The sequence below is a fragment of the Dermacentor variabilis genome, chromosome 4 (assembly GCF_050947875.1).
Source record: "Dermacentor variabilis isolate Ectoservices chromosome 4, ASM5094787v1, whole genome shotgun sequence".
NCBI classification, from domain to species: Eukaryota; Metazoa; Arthropoda; class Arachnida; order Ixodida; family Ixodidae; genus Dermacentor; species Dermacentor variabilis.
In genome coordinates, this window is record NC_134571.1 from 6135052 (window position 1) to 6152231 (window position 17180).

General features: G+C 47.5%; 1 protein-coding gene across 3 annotated transcripts in view; it reads right to left on the reverse strand.

Moving 5' to 3' along the window:
• The window catches only part of LOC142578609 (sushi, von Willebrand factor type A, EGF and pentraxin domain-containing protein 1-like), a 370493-nt gene that overhangs the window by 305394 nt on the left and 47919 nt on the right, over positions 1-17180 (reverse strand). For all 3 annotated transcript variants that reach the window (XM_075688011.1, XM_075688012.1, XM_075688010.1), the window contains exons 4-6: positions 4467-4625; positions 1301-1531; positions 349-531 (exon numbers count right to left, since the gene is read on the reverse strand). In XM_075688011.1, coding sequence (XP_075544126.1) covers positions 349-531; positions 1301-1531; positions 4467-4625 — 573 coding nt within the window. The remainder of the gene's footprint in view (positions 1-348; positions 532-1300; positions 1532-4466; positions 4626-17180) is intronic.

Sequence of the window (17180 nt, forward strand, 5' to 3'; positions counted from 1 at the left end):
ATGTATATATATATGTATAAATTTATATATGCGGAGCTTGTGGGATCGTAGCCACCTGCGACAGGTTGTTTTTTCAGCCACTTTCATTTCCATTAATTTATAGTTTCTTTATTTTATTTAATAAGCACAAGTAGTTTTCCCTATGTTTTTCTTGGTATCAGTGATTGTTGAATTCTTTTGATTTGACTATATATATATATATATATATATATATATATATATATATATATATATATATATATATAACTCGTATAAAATTTTGCCAGGGAACACATATAAGATAATTTCCTGTATTTTAGCCGGAAAGAACTCTGCAGTGATGGAGCTAAAATGAAAACAGAAGCTTACCTTTGCACGTGGGCATGTGACCTTTCCAGCTACCCTGAATGGAGCATGTCAGGTATGGGTCGCCGCCGGTGATGTTGTAACCAAGGTTGCAGCCCGGTGTGCACGTGGTGCCGAATTCGAGCGTAGTGCTTGAGCAATTGAGAACGCCATTCGCCGGAGGCTGCAGGGCTGGGCAGCGCACCCCTGCGCCGAAAGGGTCTGGCGTCAAGATGCGCTAGGTAAACGTTTAGGCGGCAGCTACGAGCGATGCCGCTTCACCGTATAATACTAGCGACATCCTCTTTTTGAGGACTTCACAGTCCTTTCGAAAATGCCTGAAGCGCGTAATGTGTTTAACGGCAATCGTAAATCAAGGTTTTTAGTATTACTGATTGCGCAAGTTGAAAACGATCCATCTTCAACAGCACCACTTCTTACATGGGCAAATAAATGTCCTCCACGTGTCTTGTGTTCATTTGCTTGTTTCTGTCATCAGTAGTGCTGTTGAAGATAGACATTTATAAAGCTGGATTCTCCTACCTTGGCCGAAGAAGACCGAGAATATAGCTCCAATTATGGTATACGCGATTATCATTACGTTGAAACAATTTATTTGGGCTACAAGTCGCCAATGACGTCACATAGCGCAGCTGAGAACGCAAGAATGGTGCGACAAAGTCGTAGACACGTGATTCCACGTGTCGTAAAGACTTGCGATGCAAGGCTCGAGCAAGTACGAAGGTTGTCGTACCTTGATAATTATTATGTCCTCCTTCATCACTACACTGATGCCCGGCCTTCACGAATGTGTATATACTGTAACAGGAGGCTCGCGGACAGCTACACGATTTAGCATATGTTGCTGAGAAAGGAAGATAAGTATTTCAGCAGCAAAATATCCTAAGGCAGGCGGGCGCCGACTTTTGAGAGAACCAATCATAAGCCGCCAAACTCGTTCAGCTACTCCGCTCACTCTCGCAGAAGAACTCCGGCCCGGACCAGGTCTTGTCCGCCTGGCAGACGCGGGGCACTTTTGTCACGCGGTTCCAGGGCAGGTCGCCAGCGGCCAGCATGGCCCGGTCGCACTGGTAGGGGCACTGCCCTTCCGTGCACAGGAAGTCGCACCGGTCTCCGAAACTGGTGCCGCACTTGCGCGGAATGGTGCTTCCGCCCGCCGGATCCGACAGCGGGGCGCACTGGATGGCTGCGCAAACGGAATCGATGCACGCCTCAGAGCTGCGGTAAAGATTGGACCGGTGGCACGTGTTGCATCGAAAAAACAAGTGCATTGTGTATAAAGCGCATACTGTGTCAGTGCATGGCACATACTTGTTGATAGCGTCTGTGAGCAACCGTCTGGACAGCGGCGGTTCGGCCCTGAGCCGTTTCAAAAAGAGAGTAGCAACGCAAGACACAGAACGTAATACGGAGGCGGACGAAGCGCTCTGTCCGTGTCCTTGGGCTCCGTCCGTCTCCTTCTTATGTCCTGTGTCTTGCGCTGTTACTCCCGTTTTGATACGGCTCAAGGCTGTTTCACACGTTGCGACTGAAGCGACAAAAATTGGTGCAGTCGCAGGCGTCGCAAAGCAATTTTTAGAGGGCTCATTTCACATGATTGCAATTTCAACAATGCCACTGATTCCACGCCCACTGTTCCTTGCTGCCAGATTTTGTGGCACATGCGCATAGTTATTTTATTGTAATTAAAAAAAGACGTGCGCATTATGATATTATTCACCTGTGTTTATTAGGAGCAAACGATACGCTTGTTCTGTAATTTAAGTTTGTTATGGAGTGCACAACGGTGGTTTCCGATGTTAAGTGCAAAGGGACACGGCGTACGCAAACAGCTGTTCACAGCTGGTTCTTCAGCGCTGTGTGCTGTCTCGTGTGCCTTCTCTGACCGTCTTGGTGACCTATCAAAGAGCCGATATACCTACCCTCACTGCATATGCAGTATTGGGAATTCGGTTGCAGCGAAGTCGCCGTGTCAGCGGAACAAGATCATCGCGCTACCCGTGCTCAGCGTCAGCTTCTGCAGGAATCGTGTGTGCATATTGTTCGTGATTGCGCATAAGCGATGCCTGCTCCTCGTAATATTCTTGCGCCAACCACAGCAACAAGCACCAACCAGAAAGCCCGCATCTGCGCCTGAAGGAAGCCGCAAGAGATCTGTGTGTGATTACTGAACGTGGAATGGAAATTATGTTGCGAAATTAACCTTAGCGGTAGCCTGTTTTGTCCATCGCGGCGCATATGCCGGGAATATATATATATATATATGAACAACAAGAAGAAAGGCAACAGAGTGACCCGATTTTTAATAATTATATTATAAGAAGTCAACAAATACACGAAGGACAGCATAGGGGAAATTAGTTAAACTTATTATTTGCATTAAAGAAATAATAAGTTAATAGAAGTGAAAATAAATGCAGAACAACTGGCGACAGGTGGGGCACGAATCTACGACTTCACGCTAAACGTGCAATGCTCATACCAATGTAGCTACCAAAGAGCACCGCACGCGTAATGCGAAAACGTGGGTTCTTGCCCCACCTGCGACCAGTTGTTTTTTCATCCATTTTGATTTCCATTAGTTTTATATTGTTTAGTTCAATTAACGAAAACGAGTAATTTCCCCTATGCTGTCCTTGGTGTCCTTGTTGGCTGCCTGTATGATACACTCTCTCTCTCTCTCTCTCTCTCTATATATATATATATATATATATATATATATATGCGCGCTATCGTGACACATCGTGAAAACAGCACGCTCCTAGACTTCGTGAGGCCTTTCAATCATCCTCAAAGGCCTATGTGTACAGTCTTATACTTCAGGTTTGCCTCCGCTTTTTCTTTTCATAATTGGCTATTGCTTAGAATTCATTTGGGATGCTAACGGTTCCCCTTTTCATTTATTTTTATTGGCATTCACGCCTGCTGTACCTACCTTGGGGCTTTCACATTTTATTTTAATTTTTTTTAATGCTTGGGTACACAAAAACCAATAATAGTGAAATCAATTCGGGATCACTGCCTACCTATCCGCATGTAAGCATGACCCCGAGTCGGAGTTGTGCAGTGTAAGTGGAAACAGAATCTGTAGAAGCCGAGTTAAAATACGCAGCAATGAACCGCGTTGAACGCGAACCACGAAACATAGAATGAGAAAGCGCAAGGAAGAAAAGTCGCAGTTTCACCCGAACGGGGAACCATCGATTGCGATAGCAAATGCGTAGACAGCTACACGAAGTAAGGATAGTAGCTTTATCGGCTCTATGAACTTGCAAACGTTCGCTTACTATCTAAATTAACAAGCACGGTGTCAGCGCGCACCGGCAAACATGAACAGATCACCCTCGATGACGGCGGGCACTCGCTGTCAAAACGCGAGCGTGAGGATGCGCGCCAGCAGCAGCGAGCGAAGTGACCTACGTGCTCTGTAACGTTTCAACGCGAACTGAGCGGCGAGAACGCAACACGCACAAAGGCATGAGCCGCTGTCGCACCTAGATTCAGCCTCCTACGCAGATTTTTCAAGATAGGGCATGCACGGCCGCGCAATGCGCAGTTGCTGCCGCAGTAACATGCCGCCCCCCCCCCCCACTCTCCCCTCCCTCGGGTGAGACGCGAGCGACGCAAGACGGCGCGTTTCCGCCCCGCTTTACTCCCTTGCGCGCTACAGGTTGAGCCACGATCGTCAGCTCACGTCGCGCGCTTTCACTCGCACGTACGGCATGCGGCGTGCTGCGGCGGTGTTATCGCCCTTGGACTTGATACGTAGTACCACGTTGACGACGAAAAAAAAATTAAATTATGGGGTTTTACGTGCCAAAACCACTTTCTGATTATGAGGCACGCCGTAGTGGGGGACTCCGGAAATTTCGACCACCTGGGGTTCTTTAACGCGCACCTAAATCGAAGTACAGGGGTGTTTTCGCATTTCGCCCCCATCGAAATGCGGCCGCCGTGGCCGGGATTCGATCCCGCGATCTCATGCTCAGCAGCCCAACACCATAGCCACTGAGCAACCACGGCGGGTAAATCGTCGACGGCGAAGGCGACGGCAAAAATGCGCCTGGAGTGCACATATAATTGCTATCGCAATAAAAGAAACCAGGTAAACTCGAACTTACGGCTACATGCCACGTGACCGCCGGGATCACCCTTGTAACCTGGAATGCAGGAGCATTGGGCCTCAGTCGTGGAGCCCTCGCCACTGGTGGTCGAGTTGGGTGGGCACGGCTTGCAGTTGTTAGAGCCGGCGTGTTCCTTGTACGTGCCGCGGCCGCATCCTGCGCATGGATCGCAGTGGCGGGTGAACGGGGTTCGGCCATTCTGCCCGTCAGTGATGCTTTCAAAAGACAGCATGAAGCGCAAAAGTTATTTCCTGCATGCTACCCAGTCACAGGACAAGCTTTCTGTGAAAGCGTCGAGCGTGATTCGTGTTCAAGCGTGAGTTACATGTGTTAAAGGGGCCTGATAGTTTTCTTTTCGACGATTCCAATAGAGACGTAGTGCACCGCCTACAGTGGCGCGACCGGTGGTTATGTAGCGGGCGCTTTCGAAAGTACGCTCGGGATGCAGTATCAGACCACGACCGTTCGCAGCAAGAATGGCTTAAAGGGACACTAAAGCGAAACAATAAATCAGTTTAGACTTATGAAGCATTGTTTGAGAACCCAGCAGGCAGTCATTTAAAAAATAGTTTGATTATTATATGAGAAAATGAAGGTCCAAGTATCAGTATTTGGATTTCGCGCCGATACCCCTGCGCCGGTACGTCAGCGTGACGTCAGGGATTCCAAAGTATGTTTTCGCATTTGGGCCGCGTTGGCTGAGTAAAGGTTCCCGAAACTTGCCATGTTTAATATTGGGTTCCTTTAGAACACAATGTAATCAATCTGTACCGTTATGTATAATTAGTAGGCGCTAGAAGACGCCATCAAAATTCAAGACGTCACAACTCCAAGGTGCGGGAACTCAAGTAGGCGTCGCCACCCGTATTTCATTCTTGCGCTTTTTCTGGCTTACCAAACGTACTATCATTGTAAGAGTGGTGTTTTTAACTTGTAGAAAGGTAATTTACTGATGCAGAAGAAATCATTTTTCACTTTAGTGTCCCTTTAAGTTCGCGCCTGCGGTTTCCCCTTCGTTTGGGCGCCAGACCGCCACTTGACCGTTAGCAGCTGCAGAAAAGGCGCAGGCCTCTGTGAGAACGGACACGAAGTTACTGCAGTCCCAGTGCACATACACGTGCGAGCCCGCAGACAAGCACTTCGAGGCCTGCTTGTATTTAAGTAGCCGCTTCCTTTTGTTGACTAATGATGTCTCAATCGTTGTCTTTTAATTCTACCCTTGCCCCAATAATTCTTCCGGACCTCAAGATAGCCACACGTCGTTGGCGCAGACTTGGATCTCAGACGAATCCGTAAAGCACGATGCCGGCACACATTGCAGTGATCTTTCTACCGATGAATACACATGACATCGCTGAATATGTGCCGTCAAAGTCACCTCAATCAGAGTAATTACAGATTTGTTATTGGAAATGCATACGCTAGTCAACTAGGTCAATAAACGCATGGGTGAATAAAAGCGCGAATTAGCGCCTCACTACACAAGCCGCTTCGTACGTCGACGAACTGCCTTTCCCACTACAGTTTTCGCAATTTGAAATTTCCCTAATGAACTGGTTCGAAACGTACAAAGCTAAAGTCTTGCCAACGAGCAATTATTTATTTTTCGAATGTTACAGAAGATGGGCGATCAAGCCAAGACAGGGTTCAGTCCTTTGCGGCGTAGGAGTGCAATGCCTACGCTGCAAGAGATAAGCATTCACTTGAGTACAAAATACACACGCAAAAAGGCACTCTGCGTGGTAAGTCTGTTCAGACAACATCAAGGTGACGATTTCACAAACATGACAGGAATTTTTCAGCGAAACTCGAACAGCAATGCCATATATAGTAGCTAACAGCCATCCTCACCCTGAACTACCTCTCTTCTAACACATTTCGCAAGCAACCACAATATCAAACATATTTTGCGGCGAAAATAAAAATATCTGTTACAGAAACACCTGCCTGTAATCATTCCTACAAAATACAGCGTTATTTAAGGCCTTTACAAACGACGCTACCCGAAAACCCCGTAATCACAAAAAATCAACAATTGTTATGCAGAAGCAACTAGAAACCCTTCAACATGCGTGAAGCCACGCACAAGGTACATCCAAAAACATCAACTGCGTGAGAGCTGGCACGACGATTTAATGCGGGCCGCATAAAACAAACAAAATCCCTCCTTGCAAGCCTCATTTCAGATTTACGACACAACACTATGCGCTAGTACAATCTTGCAACCTGGTAAGAGCAAGGTAAAGAAGCGGCAAATGGTAGAGGCGGCAAGCGGTATTCAAAATCTAAGAGCCATGTCTTCAACCCGCATGCTGCACTGCTGACAAACCGCACCAAACGTGGGTAGGTCTTGATAAACTTCGCGCTTACCCGAGTAAACATGATCGAGCGCAACAAATACCGAGATAAGAAAGCGAAGCGTGAAAACAATAAATTTCCTGCCGAAAGGCGACAATTCATTTCTACCGTTGTCTCTGCCCATGAGGCCTCGCGGGTATTAAGTAGAACCACGGAACCGGAAAGTCTTTTTCGTTATGTATTTCAGCACCCCACCCCGCAACAATTGTTCTTCGACATGCCATGGAGCTATGGCCACCACACACATGCGACGGGTGTTGCTTATTCTCCTCCACTCGTCCTCAAGAGCGACGACCTGGAGGGTTGAAATAAATGCTTTCTCTCTCTCTCTCTCTCCTCTGAAAACGTGAATCAAACATAGAAGCACGCGTAACGATGCAGAAAACTACGTCATACGGCTGCTCCTTTTCTGAGTGCACCTAGCCAGGCCCCCCACTAGAGGTGCGTACGTCGGCCCTCACTATGCGTATAATGGCGTGATAACCTCGATGTAGGTTATTGGATGTGCACAACTCAACTGTTCATAACTGCTTTGAGGTGACAATTTGCATTCGTGGGAGAATGATATAGTGTACAGTAACTATCAAAGTGACTATCGCATTGGGCAAATAGCTTGCTAAAACTTGTACATTGGTGATGTCTTCCTGTGAGCCACAGGTGTATTAAAGGACTCAACAGCATTCTACACTGTAAGAATGTTTTCACCCTTAAGGTTGTTTTCCTGTCGCATTGGTAACACCCTTACCGTTAGGGCTTTGCAAAATTTTATAGAGGCCGACAACGGAGCTCTAACTACTGTTACGGTTCAGTGTGCGCGGCGACGAAGGAAACGGATACCAAGCTCTTCAAACACGACGTGCCAAATCGTCACGTTCGCTAACATCAAAAGACTTGTCCCTCAGGTGTGTGCGACCGCATAATGCACCAGTGCAAATCCTACTCTCCTTTGTCCTACATTCACCCCCTCTACGCCAGGTAGTGGTTTTTCTCCGAATTCCTGTGAGTAGGTTGCCCAATGTGTTGACCCGACGTTGCCTACGCACCCCACCTCTACACCAGTAAGTGGGTTTTCTCGGTATTCCTCTGTGCGGATGGCCAGGGAGTGGTCTTTCTCATACTCTGTGTGAACTGATCAGTGTGCTCACAGGGCCCTCTACCAGAAGGCAAGAGAGAAAGCGGTTGCCCTGATGGTGTAAGGCACAAGAAGACCAGCGAGACGCCACGGACACATCTTCTTCGCCCGTGCTTGTAGCAGCGCGGACGCTGAACCTTTTTGTACTTTTTGCCTTGGAGCGCCACGCATACCCACAACCACGCAATAAACTTCTGTGACTTGTTTGTAGATCGTCTCGTCTTCCCTGCCGGACCCTCTCCGATGACCGATCTGGTTCGATCTCCAAGCAGACGCTGTTGAAAGTCGCCGAAACCCCGTCCCCGCAACAACTGGTAAGCAGCGGAGGGATATGGATCTACGAGCCTCGTCTACGAAGGCACCACTGAAGGCAGCGTTTGCGATGTTCTACACCAGATTCTTGGCCTCAAGGTGGCAACTGTGGCACATTCTCTGCTGAGTTTTGCCAGGTTTTGTTGAAGGGTTAGAAAAGGACGGGAAGAAAGTTTGTTAACCGAGGGGCCCGATTTTTATTAATTATATCATGAGACGCCAACAAAGACACCAAGGAAAGCATAGAGAAAATTACTTGTACTTACTTATTGAATTAAAGAAATGATAAATTAATGAGAATGAAAGTGGATGAACAAACGACTTGCCGCTGGTGGGGAACGATCCCACGTCTTCGCATTACGCGTGTAATGCTCTAACCAATTGAGCGAATCCGGCAACACTGATGCCTTCAGGTATATGAGCGCGTTAATTGACCAGTTGCCCTCACCCAGAAAGATCACGTACTCGAGACGCCCGCGGCAGAAAGGTTGTTCGACATCCGCCGTCATGGTTTTTTAGTAGTGGCGCTGGCTAATCCCAAGGTTAGTTCTACAAGTAACAAATAAATACTCAAGCACGTTGATGAGGCAACCGCGCCGCGTTAGCTAATTTGGTTAGAGCATCGTACGTGTAATGCGAAGACGTGGGATCATTCCATACCTGCGGCAAGTTGTTTCTTCGTTGACTTTCATTGCCATTGATTTATCATTTCTTTAATTCACTAGGTTACTACAAGTAATTTCCCCTATGTTTTCCTTGGTGTCCTTGTTTTTAGGCTTCTCATGATATATATGTGAAGGATGTGGGATCATTCCCCACCTACGGCAAGTTGTTTTTTTTTATCCACTTTCACTTCCATTAAGTTATCGTTTCTTTATTTCATTTATTAAGCACAAGTAATTTCCCCTATGTTGTCATTGGTGTCAGTGTTTGTTGGCTTCTTATGATATGACTAATAAAAATCGGGCCCCTTGGTTAACCCCCTTTCTTCTCGCTTATATAACAGAACGGGTCATTCGAGCTATCGTTGTCGCCTAGTTATGTAGCGGTAAGATAGTTGTGTGCAATAGGGAGAGCAGCACTGAAAACAGCCATGCATTTGAAGTTATTCCGCGAACCGGAGCTGTTGGAGCTGGCGAAAGAGTTGCATCTGGACGCCAATGACGCACTCCGAAAAGCACAGTTGACTGAGGCTACTACTCGTAAGGAAGGAAGGAACATAAGGAACATAAGGAAGTAACATAAGGAAGTATAATATGGATAGAATTGAACATGCTCTCAGGAACGGAGTAAGCCTAAAAACAGTGAAGAAGAAACTAGGAATTGGCAAGAATCAGATGTATGCGTTAAGAGACAAAGCCGGCAATATCATTACTAATATGGATGAGATAGTTCAAGTGGCTGAGGAGTTCTATAGAGATTTATACAGTACCAGTGGCATCCACGACGATAATGGAAGAGAAAATAATCTAGAGGAATTCGAAATCCCGAAGGTAACGCCGGAAGAAGTAAAGAAAGCCTTAGGAGATATGCAAAGGGGGAAGGCAGCTGGGGAGGATCAGGTAACAGCAGATTTGTTGAAGGATGGTGGACAGATTGTTCTAGAGAAACTGGCCACCCTGTATACGCAATGCCTCATGACCTCGAGCGTACCTGAATCTTGGAAGAAACCTAACATAATCCTAATCCATAAGAAAGGGGACGCCAAAGACTTGAAAAATTATAGACCGATCAGCTTACTGTCCGTTGCCTACAAACTATTTACTAAGGTAATTGCAAATAGAATCAGGAACACCTTAGACTTCTGTCAACCAAAGGACCAGGCAGGATTCCGTAAAGGCTACTCAACAATAGACTATATTCACACTATCAATCAAGTGATAGAGAAATGTGCAGAATATAACCAACCCTTATATATAGCTTTCATTGATTACGAGAAAGCGTTTGATTCAGTCGAAACCTCAGCAGTCATGGAGGCATTACGGAATCAGTGTGTAGATGAGCCATATGTAAAAATACTGGAAGATATCTATAGCGGCTCCACAGCCACCGTAGTCCTCCATAAAGCAAGCAACAAAATCCCAATAAAGAAAGGTGTCAAGCAGGGAGATACGATATCTCCAATACTATTCACAGCGTGTTTACAGGAGGTATTCAGAGACCTGGATTGGGAAGAATTGGGGATAAAAGTTAATGGAGAATACCTTAGTAACCTGCGATTCGCTGATGATATTGCCTTGCTTAGTAACTCAGGGGACCAATTGCAATGCATGCTCACTGACCTGGAGAGGCAAAGCAGAAGAGTGGGTCTAAGAATTAATCTGCAGAAAACTAAAGTAATGCTTAACAGTCTCGGGAGAGAACAGCAATTTACAATAGGCAGCGAGGCACTGGAAGTCGTAAGGGAATACATCTACTTAGGGCAGGTAGTGACGGCGGATCCGGATCATGAGACGGAAATAATCAGAAGAATAAGAATGGGCTGGGGTGCGTTTTGCAGGCATTCCCAAATCATGAACAGCAGGCTGCCATTATCCCTCAAGAGAAAAGTATATAATAGCTGTGTCTTACCAGTACTCACCTACGGGGCAGAAACCTGGAGGCTTACTAAAAGGGTTCTACTCAAATTGAGGACGACACAACGAGCTATGGAAAGAAGAATGATAGGTGTAACGTTAAGGGATAAGAAAAGAGCAGATTGGGTGAGGGAAGAAACGCGAGTTAATGACATCTTAGTTGAAATCAAGAAAAAGAAATGGGCATGGGCAGGACATGTAATGAGGGGGGAAGATAACCGATGGTCATTAAGGGTTACGGACTGGATCCCAAGGGAAGGGAAGCTAGCAGGGGCCGGCAGAAAGTTAGGTGGGCGGATGAGATTAAGAAGTTTGCAGGGACGGCATGGCCACAATTAGTACATGACCGGGGTTGTTGGAGAAGTATGGGAGAGGCCTTTGCCCTGCAGTGGGCGTAACCAGGCTGATGATGATGATGATGATGATGACTACTCGTCTGGAGGCAGAGGATGATGAGCTTACGGAATGCTTGGAGATCAGTAGTGAGAGGGAGACTGCAAAAAAATCAGGCAGAAGGGCGGGAACGTGAAGAACGGGAGCGTAAAGAACAGAAAGAGCGTGTGTAAAGGGAACATACACTTGAAGCGACTCGAGCTTGAAATGAAAGGCGCTCGAGCAGCAGGTCAGAGGAGCGAAGGACAAAGTGCAGGAGAGCGCGTATCATTAAAAAATGGCGGAGCTAATGCGACCCTTTAAGCTCGGTAAGGAGATTGGTTTGTTCTTGGCGAACTTCGAGCGGACGTGCGGGAAGCAAGGGTTCTCCCGGAAATCATGGCCACAGCATCTGCTCACAGTTATACCGGATGAGGCAACGGACATAATCGCTTGCTTAACCAGAAAAGAAGAAGAGGATTATGATAAGCTAAAGTCCAGTCTGCGGAGGAAGCATAGGCTGTCAACGGAAGCGTTGCGGCGGAAGTTCTGCGAAATGGAAGAGGCTAGGAATGAGTCCTATGCTGAGTTGGCATGTAAGCTTATGTCAAACATGGAGGAATGGCTCAACTCACAAAAAGCCTACGGTGACCACGAAAACGTTGTTCAGTGCTTTGCGTCTGAACAATTTTATAACCGGTTACCTGAGAACGTGAAGTACTGGGCTCAAGATAGGCCATGAGTTAGCACGATAGCCAGAGCCGCTGAACTATCCGAAGAACTTGTGACGCGTCCGGCTCGCGAAATAACTGACGGCCGAAAAGGCGATCCCAATTTCGGGCTAGGCCAGCCAAAGCTAGGGACCGAAAAAAGAAAAGACGAACCTATGATTGTGGGTACCTCAAAATCGAATACTTTTGGGTCGGAAGGGACCTCCACCCACCCAAGTGAAGAAATTGGAGCCGAGGAAACCTTTTCTTCGGTACAACTGTCACAAACCAGGGCACACTGCTGCGCAATGTAACAAGGCAAAGGTAGGGTTTTTATCGGTCCGTTGCCATGACGAGAACATGAAGCTGCTTGAACCAAACATGCGCGACCTTGAGGTAAGCGGGAAACCATGTCGCATACTGCGAGACTCTGCGGCTACCATGGACGTGGTTCACAGCTCTTATGTGGAACCTGAGATGTTCATAGGCGAATGCGCATGGATTAAGCAAGCTGTAGAAAGTCGCAGTGCATGTACTCCAGTCGCAAAGGTACCTATTAAAGGTCCTCTCAGCACACCTCAGAGGGAAGTTTCCGTATCCCTACACTTCCTCCGCAGCAACCCTTCATCATCATCATCATCAGCTTGGTTACGCCCACTGCAGGGCAAAGGCCTCTCCCATACTTCTCCAACAACCCCGGTCATGTACTAATTGTGGCCATGCCATGCCTGCAAACTTCTTAATCTCATCCGCCCACCTTACTTTCTGCCGCCCCCTGCTACGCTTCCCTTCCCTTGGGATCCAGTCCGTAACCCTTAATGACCATCGGTTATCTTCCCTCCTCATTACATGTCCTGCCCATGCCCATTTCTTTTTCTTGATTTCAACTAAGATGTCATTAACTCGCGTTTGTTCCCTCACCCAATCTGCTCTTTTCTTATCCCTTAACGTTACACCTATCATTCTTCTTTCCATAGCTCGTTGTGTCGTCCTCAATTTGAGTAGAACCCTTTTAGTAAGCCTCCAGGTTTCTGCCCCGTAGGTGAGTACTGGTAAGACACAGCTATTATATACTTTTCTCTTCAGGGATAATGGCAACCTGCTGTTCATGATCTGAGAATGCCTGCCAAACGCACCCCAGCCCATTCTTATTCTTCTGATTATTTCCGTCTCATCATCCGGATCCGCCGTCACTACCTGCCCTAAGTAGATGTATTCCCTTACGACTTCCAGTGCCTCGCTGCCTATTGTAAATTGCTGTTCTCTTCCGAGACTGTTAAGCATTACTTTAGTTTTCTGCAGATTAATTTTTAGACCCACTCTTCTGCTTTGCCTCTCCAGGTCAGTGAGAATGCATTGCAATTGGTCCCCTGAGTTACTAAGCAAGGCAATATCATCAGCGAATCGCAAGTTTCTAAGGTATTCTCCATTCACTTTTATCTCCAATTCTTCCCAATCCAGGTCTCTGAATACCTCCTGTAAACACGCTGTGAATAGCATTGGAGATATCGTATCTCCCTGCCTGACGCCTTTCTTTATTGGGATTTTGTTGCTTGCTTTATGGAGGACTACGGTGGCTGTGGAGCCGCTATAGATATCTTTCAGTATCAGTATTTTTACATACGGCTCGTCTACACCCTGATTCCGCAATGCCTCTATCACTGCTGAGCTTTCGACAGAATCAAACGCTTTCTCGTAATCAATGAAAGCTATATATTGTAGCACTCTTCAATGAAGCACACTAAACACACTGGTTTATTGTGGGCGAACTTGTGCCCGGAAACTCAATATTAAGCATTCACACACTTTTAAAAGAAGAGTCAACAGCAGCCTATTCCACAGTCAACCGCGTCTCTCCGCCGAACGCACTTTTCACGCGCCCCGAAGGACAAGAGCCACGCCGTGGCTTCTCATTGGACGGCAGACTCGGGCGCTGCCGTGAGCGCGTGCACGGGAGACATGCGCTGTATCGCCATGCGCGAGGCGTTGCTGGCGCTCTTCTAATGGCGATGCGACGAGTAATGGGCTTTAGCGATGAGACGCTGGCAAAGGTGCCTCACGAGAGTGCTCGTACCTGGCATGTGGAGAGCTCTCTGCGGCATTAGTCCCCCTCCGAAAACGCATCGTCCCGATGCGTATGAAACAAATTTATCTATAGATGTGTTTTCATTGCCTGTCGTAGTAAGACTTCATGCGGACTACGTGTACGACCTCCGCATGGATGTGCCGCTTTGATCGCTCTTGCTCATGAGGGATGACTTCGTAATTCAGGTCACCTACTCGGCGAATAACTTCGTAAGGTCCAAAGTATCGGCGAAGGAGTTTTTCACTTAGTCCGCGACGACGCACTGGTGTCCATACCCACACTTTGTCGCCCGGGTGGTACTGAACTTCTCTGCGGCGCAGGTTGTAATAGCTTGCGTCCCTACGTTGTTGCTGGCGGATACGGAACCAAAAATAACGTACAGCGCAAAGGAGAAGGACAGCGATAGACGACATACATGTCCTTGTCCTTTGCGCTGTATGTTATTTTTGATCATGAATTACCAACTAGCCCAAGCAACCACCCTAGATACGGAACCGTGCCAACTGCCGGGCTTCTTCAGCTCGTTGTAGGAAGTCGTCGACGTCGTACGGGTTGTTGTTGTCATCATCTACCGGCAACATAGCATCCAGTGTGGTTGTTACTGTGCGGCCATAGACCAGTTGAAATGGAGTGACCTGGGTTGTCTCCTGTACTGCCGTATTGTAGGCGAAAGTGACGTAAGGCAAGATTGCGTCCCATGTCTTATGTTCGAGGTCGACATACATGGACAACATATCGGCCAGGCTTCGGTTTAGACGTTCCGTCCGGCCGTTTGTTTGGGGATGGTATGCAGTGCTTTTTCTTTGACTGGTGTGAGTCATCTTCATCAAACATTGCATCAAATCAGCTGTGAAGGCCGCTCCTCGATAGGTAATCACGACCATTGGTGCACCATGTCGCAGTACTATGTTACAAACGAAGAAATTTGCAACTTCAACTGCCGTTCCTCGCTCAAGGCAGCCAGTTTCAGCATATCATGTTAAATAGTCCGTCGCTACTACGATCCATCTCTTCCCTGACGATGATGTTGGGAAAGGGCCAAGAAGATCCATTCCAACTTGTTGAAATGAAGTCTTTGGTGGGTCTATGGGCTGAAGAAGTCCGGCCGGTTTCACGGGTGTTGTTTTGCGCCTTTGACATTCGCGACATGTCTTCACGTAATGCTGCACCGACGCTAACAATTTAGGCCAGAAGTATCTGAGACGAATTCTGGCGAACGTCCGGCTGACACCTAAGTGACCCGACGATGGTTCATCATGGCAAGCTTCCAAAATTTCGGGTCGAATGGCTGGCGGTACGACGAGTAAGAATTTTTCCTAGTTGCGTTCAAAGTTTCTCTTGTAGAGTGCATTATCTCGGAGGCAAAATGACGATAAACCTCTCATAAACATGCGTGGGACTTGGACGTCGTATCCTTCGAGGTGTTTGATGAGTGGGAGCACTTCTGTGTCGGCCCGTTGACGCTCGGCGATTTCCGAAGCTGTCATCGCTGTAAGAAACGGGAAATCTTCTTCTGAAGGAGTCGACTCCACTGGTGAGCGGGACAAGCAGTCAGCATTGTTATGTTTTCTTCCAGACCTGTACACGACAGTAATGTCGTATTCTTGGAGCCTGAGGCTCCACCTCGCAAGTCGTCCAGATGGGTCTTTTAGATTTGCCAGCCAGCAAAGAGAATGGTGATCGCTGACTGCACGGAACGGCCTGCCGTAAAGGTATGGTCGGAACTTGCTGATGGCCCATATGACAGCCAAACACTCCTTTTCCGTCGCAGAGCAATTTGTTTCAGCTTTCGAGAGAGTGCGGCTAGCATACGCTATGACTTTCTCTTCCCCATTTTGCCACTGAACTAAAACCGCGCCGAGACCGAGATTGCTTGCATCTGTGTGGACTTCTGTGTCCGCTGTCTCGTCGAAGTGGGCTAGGATCGGTGGGGCTTGCAATCGTTCCTTTAATTCATTGAACGCAACCTCTTGTTCAGCATGCCACATGAAGGGTACGTCTTCTTTGGTCAGTTTCGTCAGAGGTTCGGCAATTTTCGAGAAGTTTTCTACAAATCGCCTGTAATAAGCGCATAGTCCCAAAAATTGCCGTACCGTCTTCTTGTTTGTAGGCTTTGGAAATTGTGCAACGGCAGCAGTCTTGTCGGGATCTGGAGCAGTACCTTGCGCGCTAATTACGTGACCCAGGAAACGAATTTCTTGGAATCCAAACTGGCACTTTCCCGGTTTAATGGTTAGGCCTGCCGAACGGATGGCTTGAAGCACTAAACGCAGCCTCTGGACATGCTGGTCGAATGTTGCAGAAAATACCACTACGTCGTCTAGGTAAACTAAGCATGACTGCCATTTAAGACCCGAGAGGACACTGTCCATCATGCGCTGGAATGTCGCCGGCGCACAGCAGAGGCCGAATGGAAGCGCTTTGAACTCATACAGGCCCTCTGGGGTTACGAAAGCAGTTTTTTTACGGTCTCTTTCGTCTTCTTCAAATTGCCAATATCCGCTCTTGAGATCTAACGAAGAGAAAAATTTTGCATGTCGTAGGCGATCCAACGTGTCATCAATGCGGGGAAGGGGGTATACATCCCGCCTGGTCACACTGTTCAACTTCCGGTAATCAACACAGAATCTCAATGTATTGTCCTTCTTTCTCACAAGGGCTACCGGCGACGCCCACGGGCTGTTTGATGGCTGAATGACATCGTCCTCAAGCATCTCTTGCACCTGACTCTTTATGATCTCTCGTTCAACCGGTGACACTCGGTATGGATGTTGGTATACTGGCCTGGTCGCTTCGTCTGTTATTATACAGTGTTTAACAATTGGTGTGCGCCGTACCTTTGACGAGGTGGAGAAACATTCTGCGAATTCATTGATAAGGTCCTCCATCATTTATTTCTGGGCTGGCGTCAGACTTTGGTTGATCGCAACTGATGTTACGGCGTCATGCATAGTTTGGACAGCAGGTGGCCTTGACGCTAAGCTACATACATCTGTGACCGCAGTAGCGTTGTGCAGGAAGGCGATGGCTGTGTTCTTTGCGAAGTGCTGAAATTCACTTCCGAAGTTCGTCCGCAATACATCAGCACACCCATCGCGTAGTTGAACAATTCCTCGTGCTACGCAAATGCCTTTTTTCCACAGTAGCTCGACGTTGGCCTCCGCT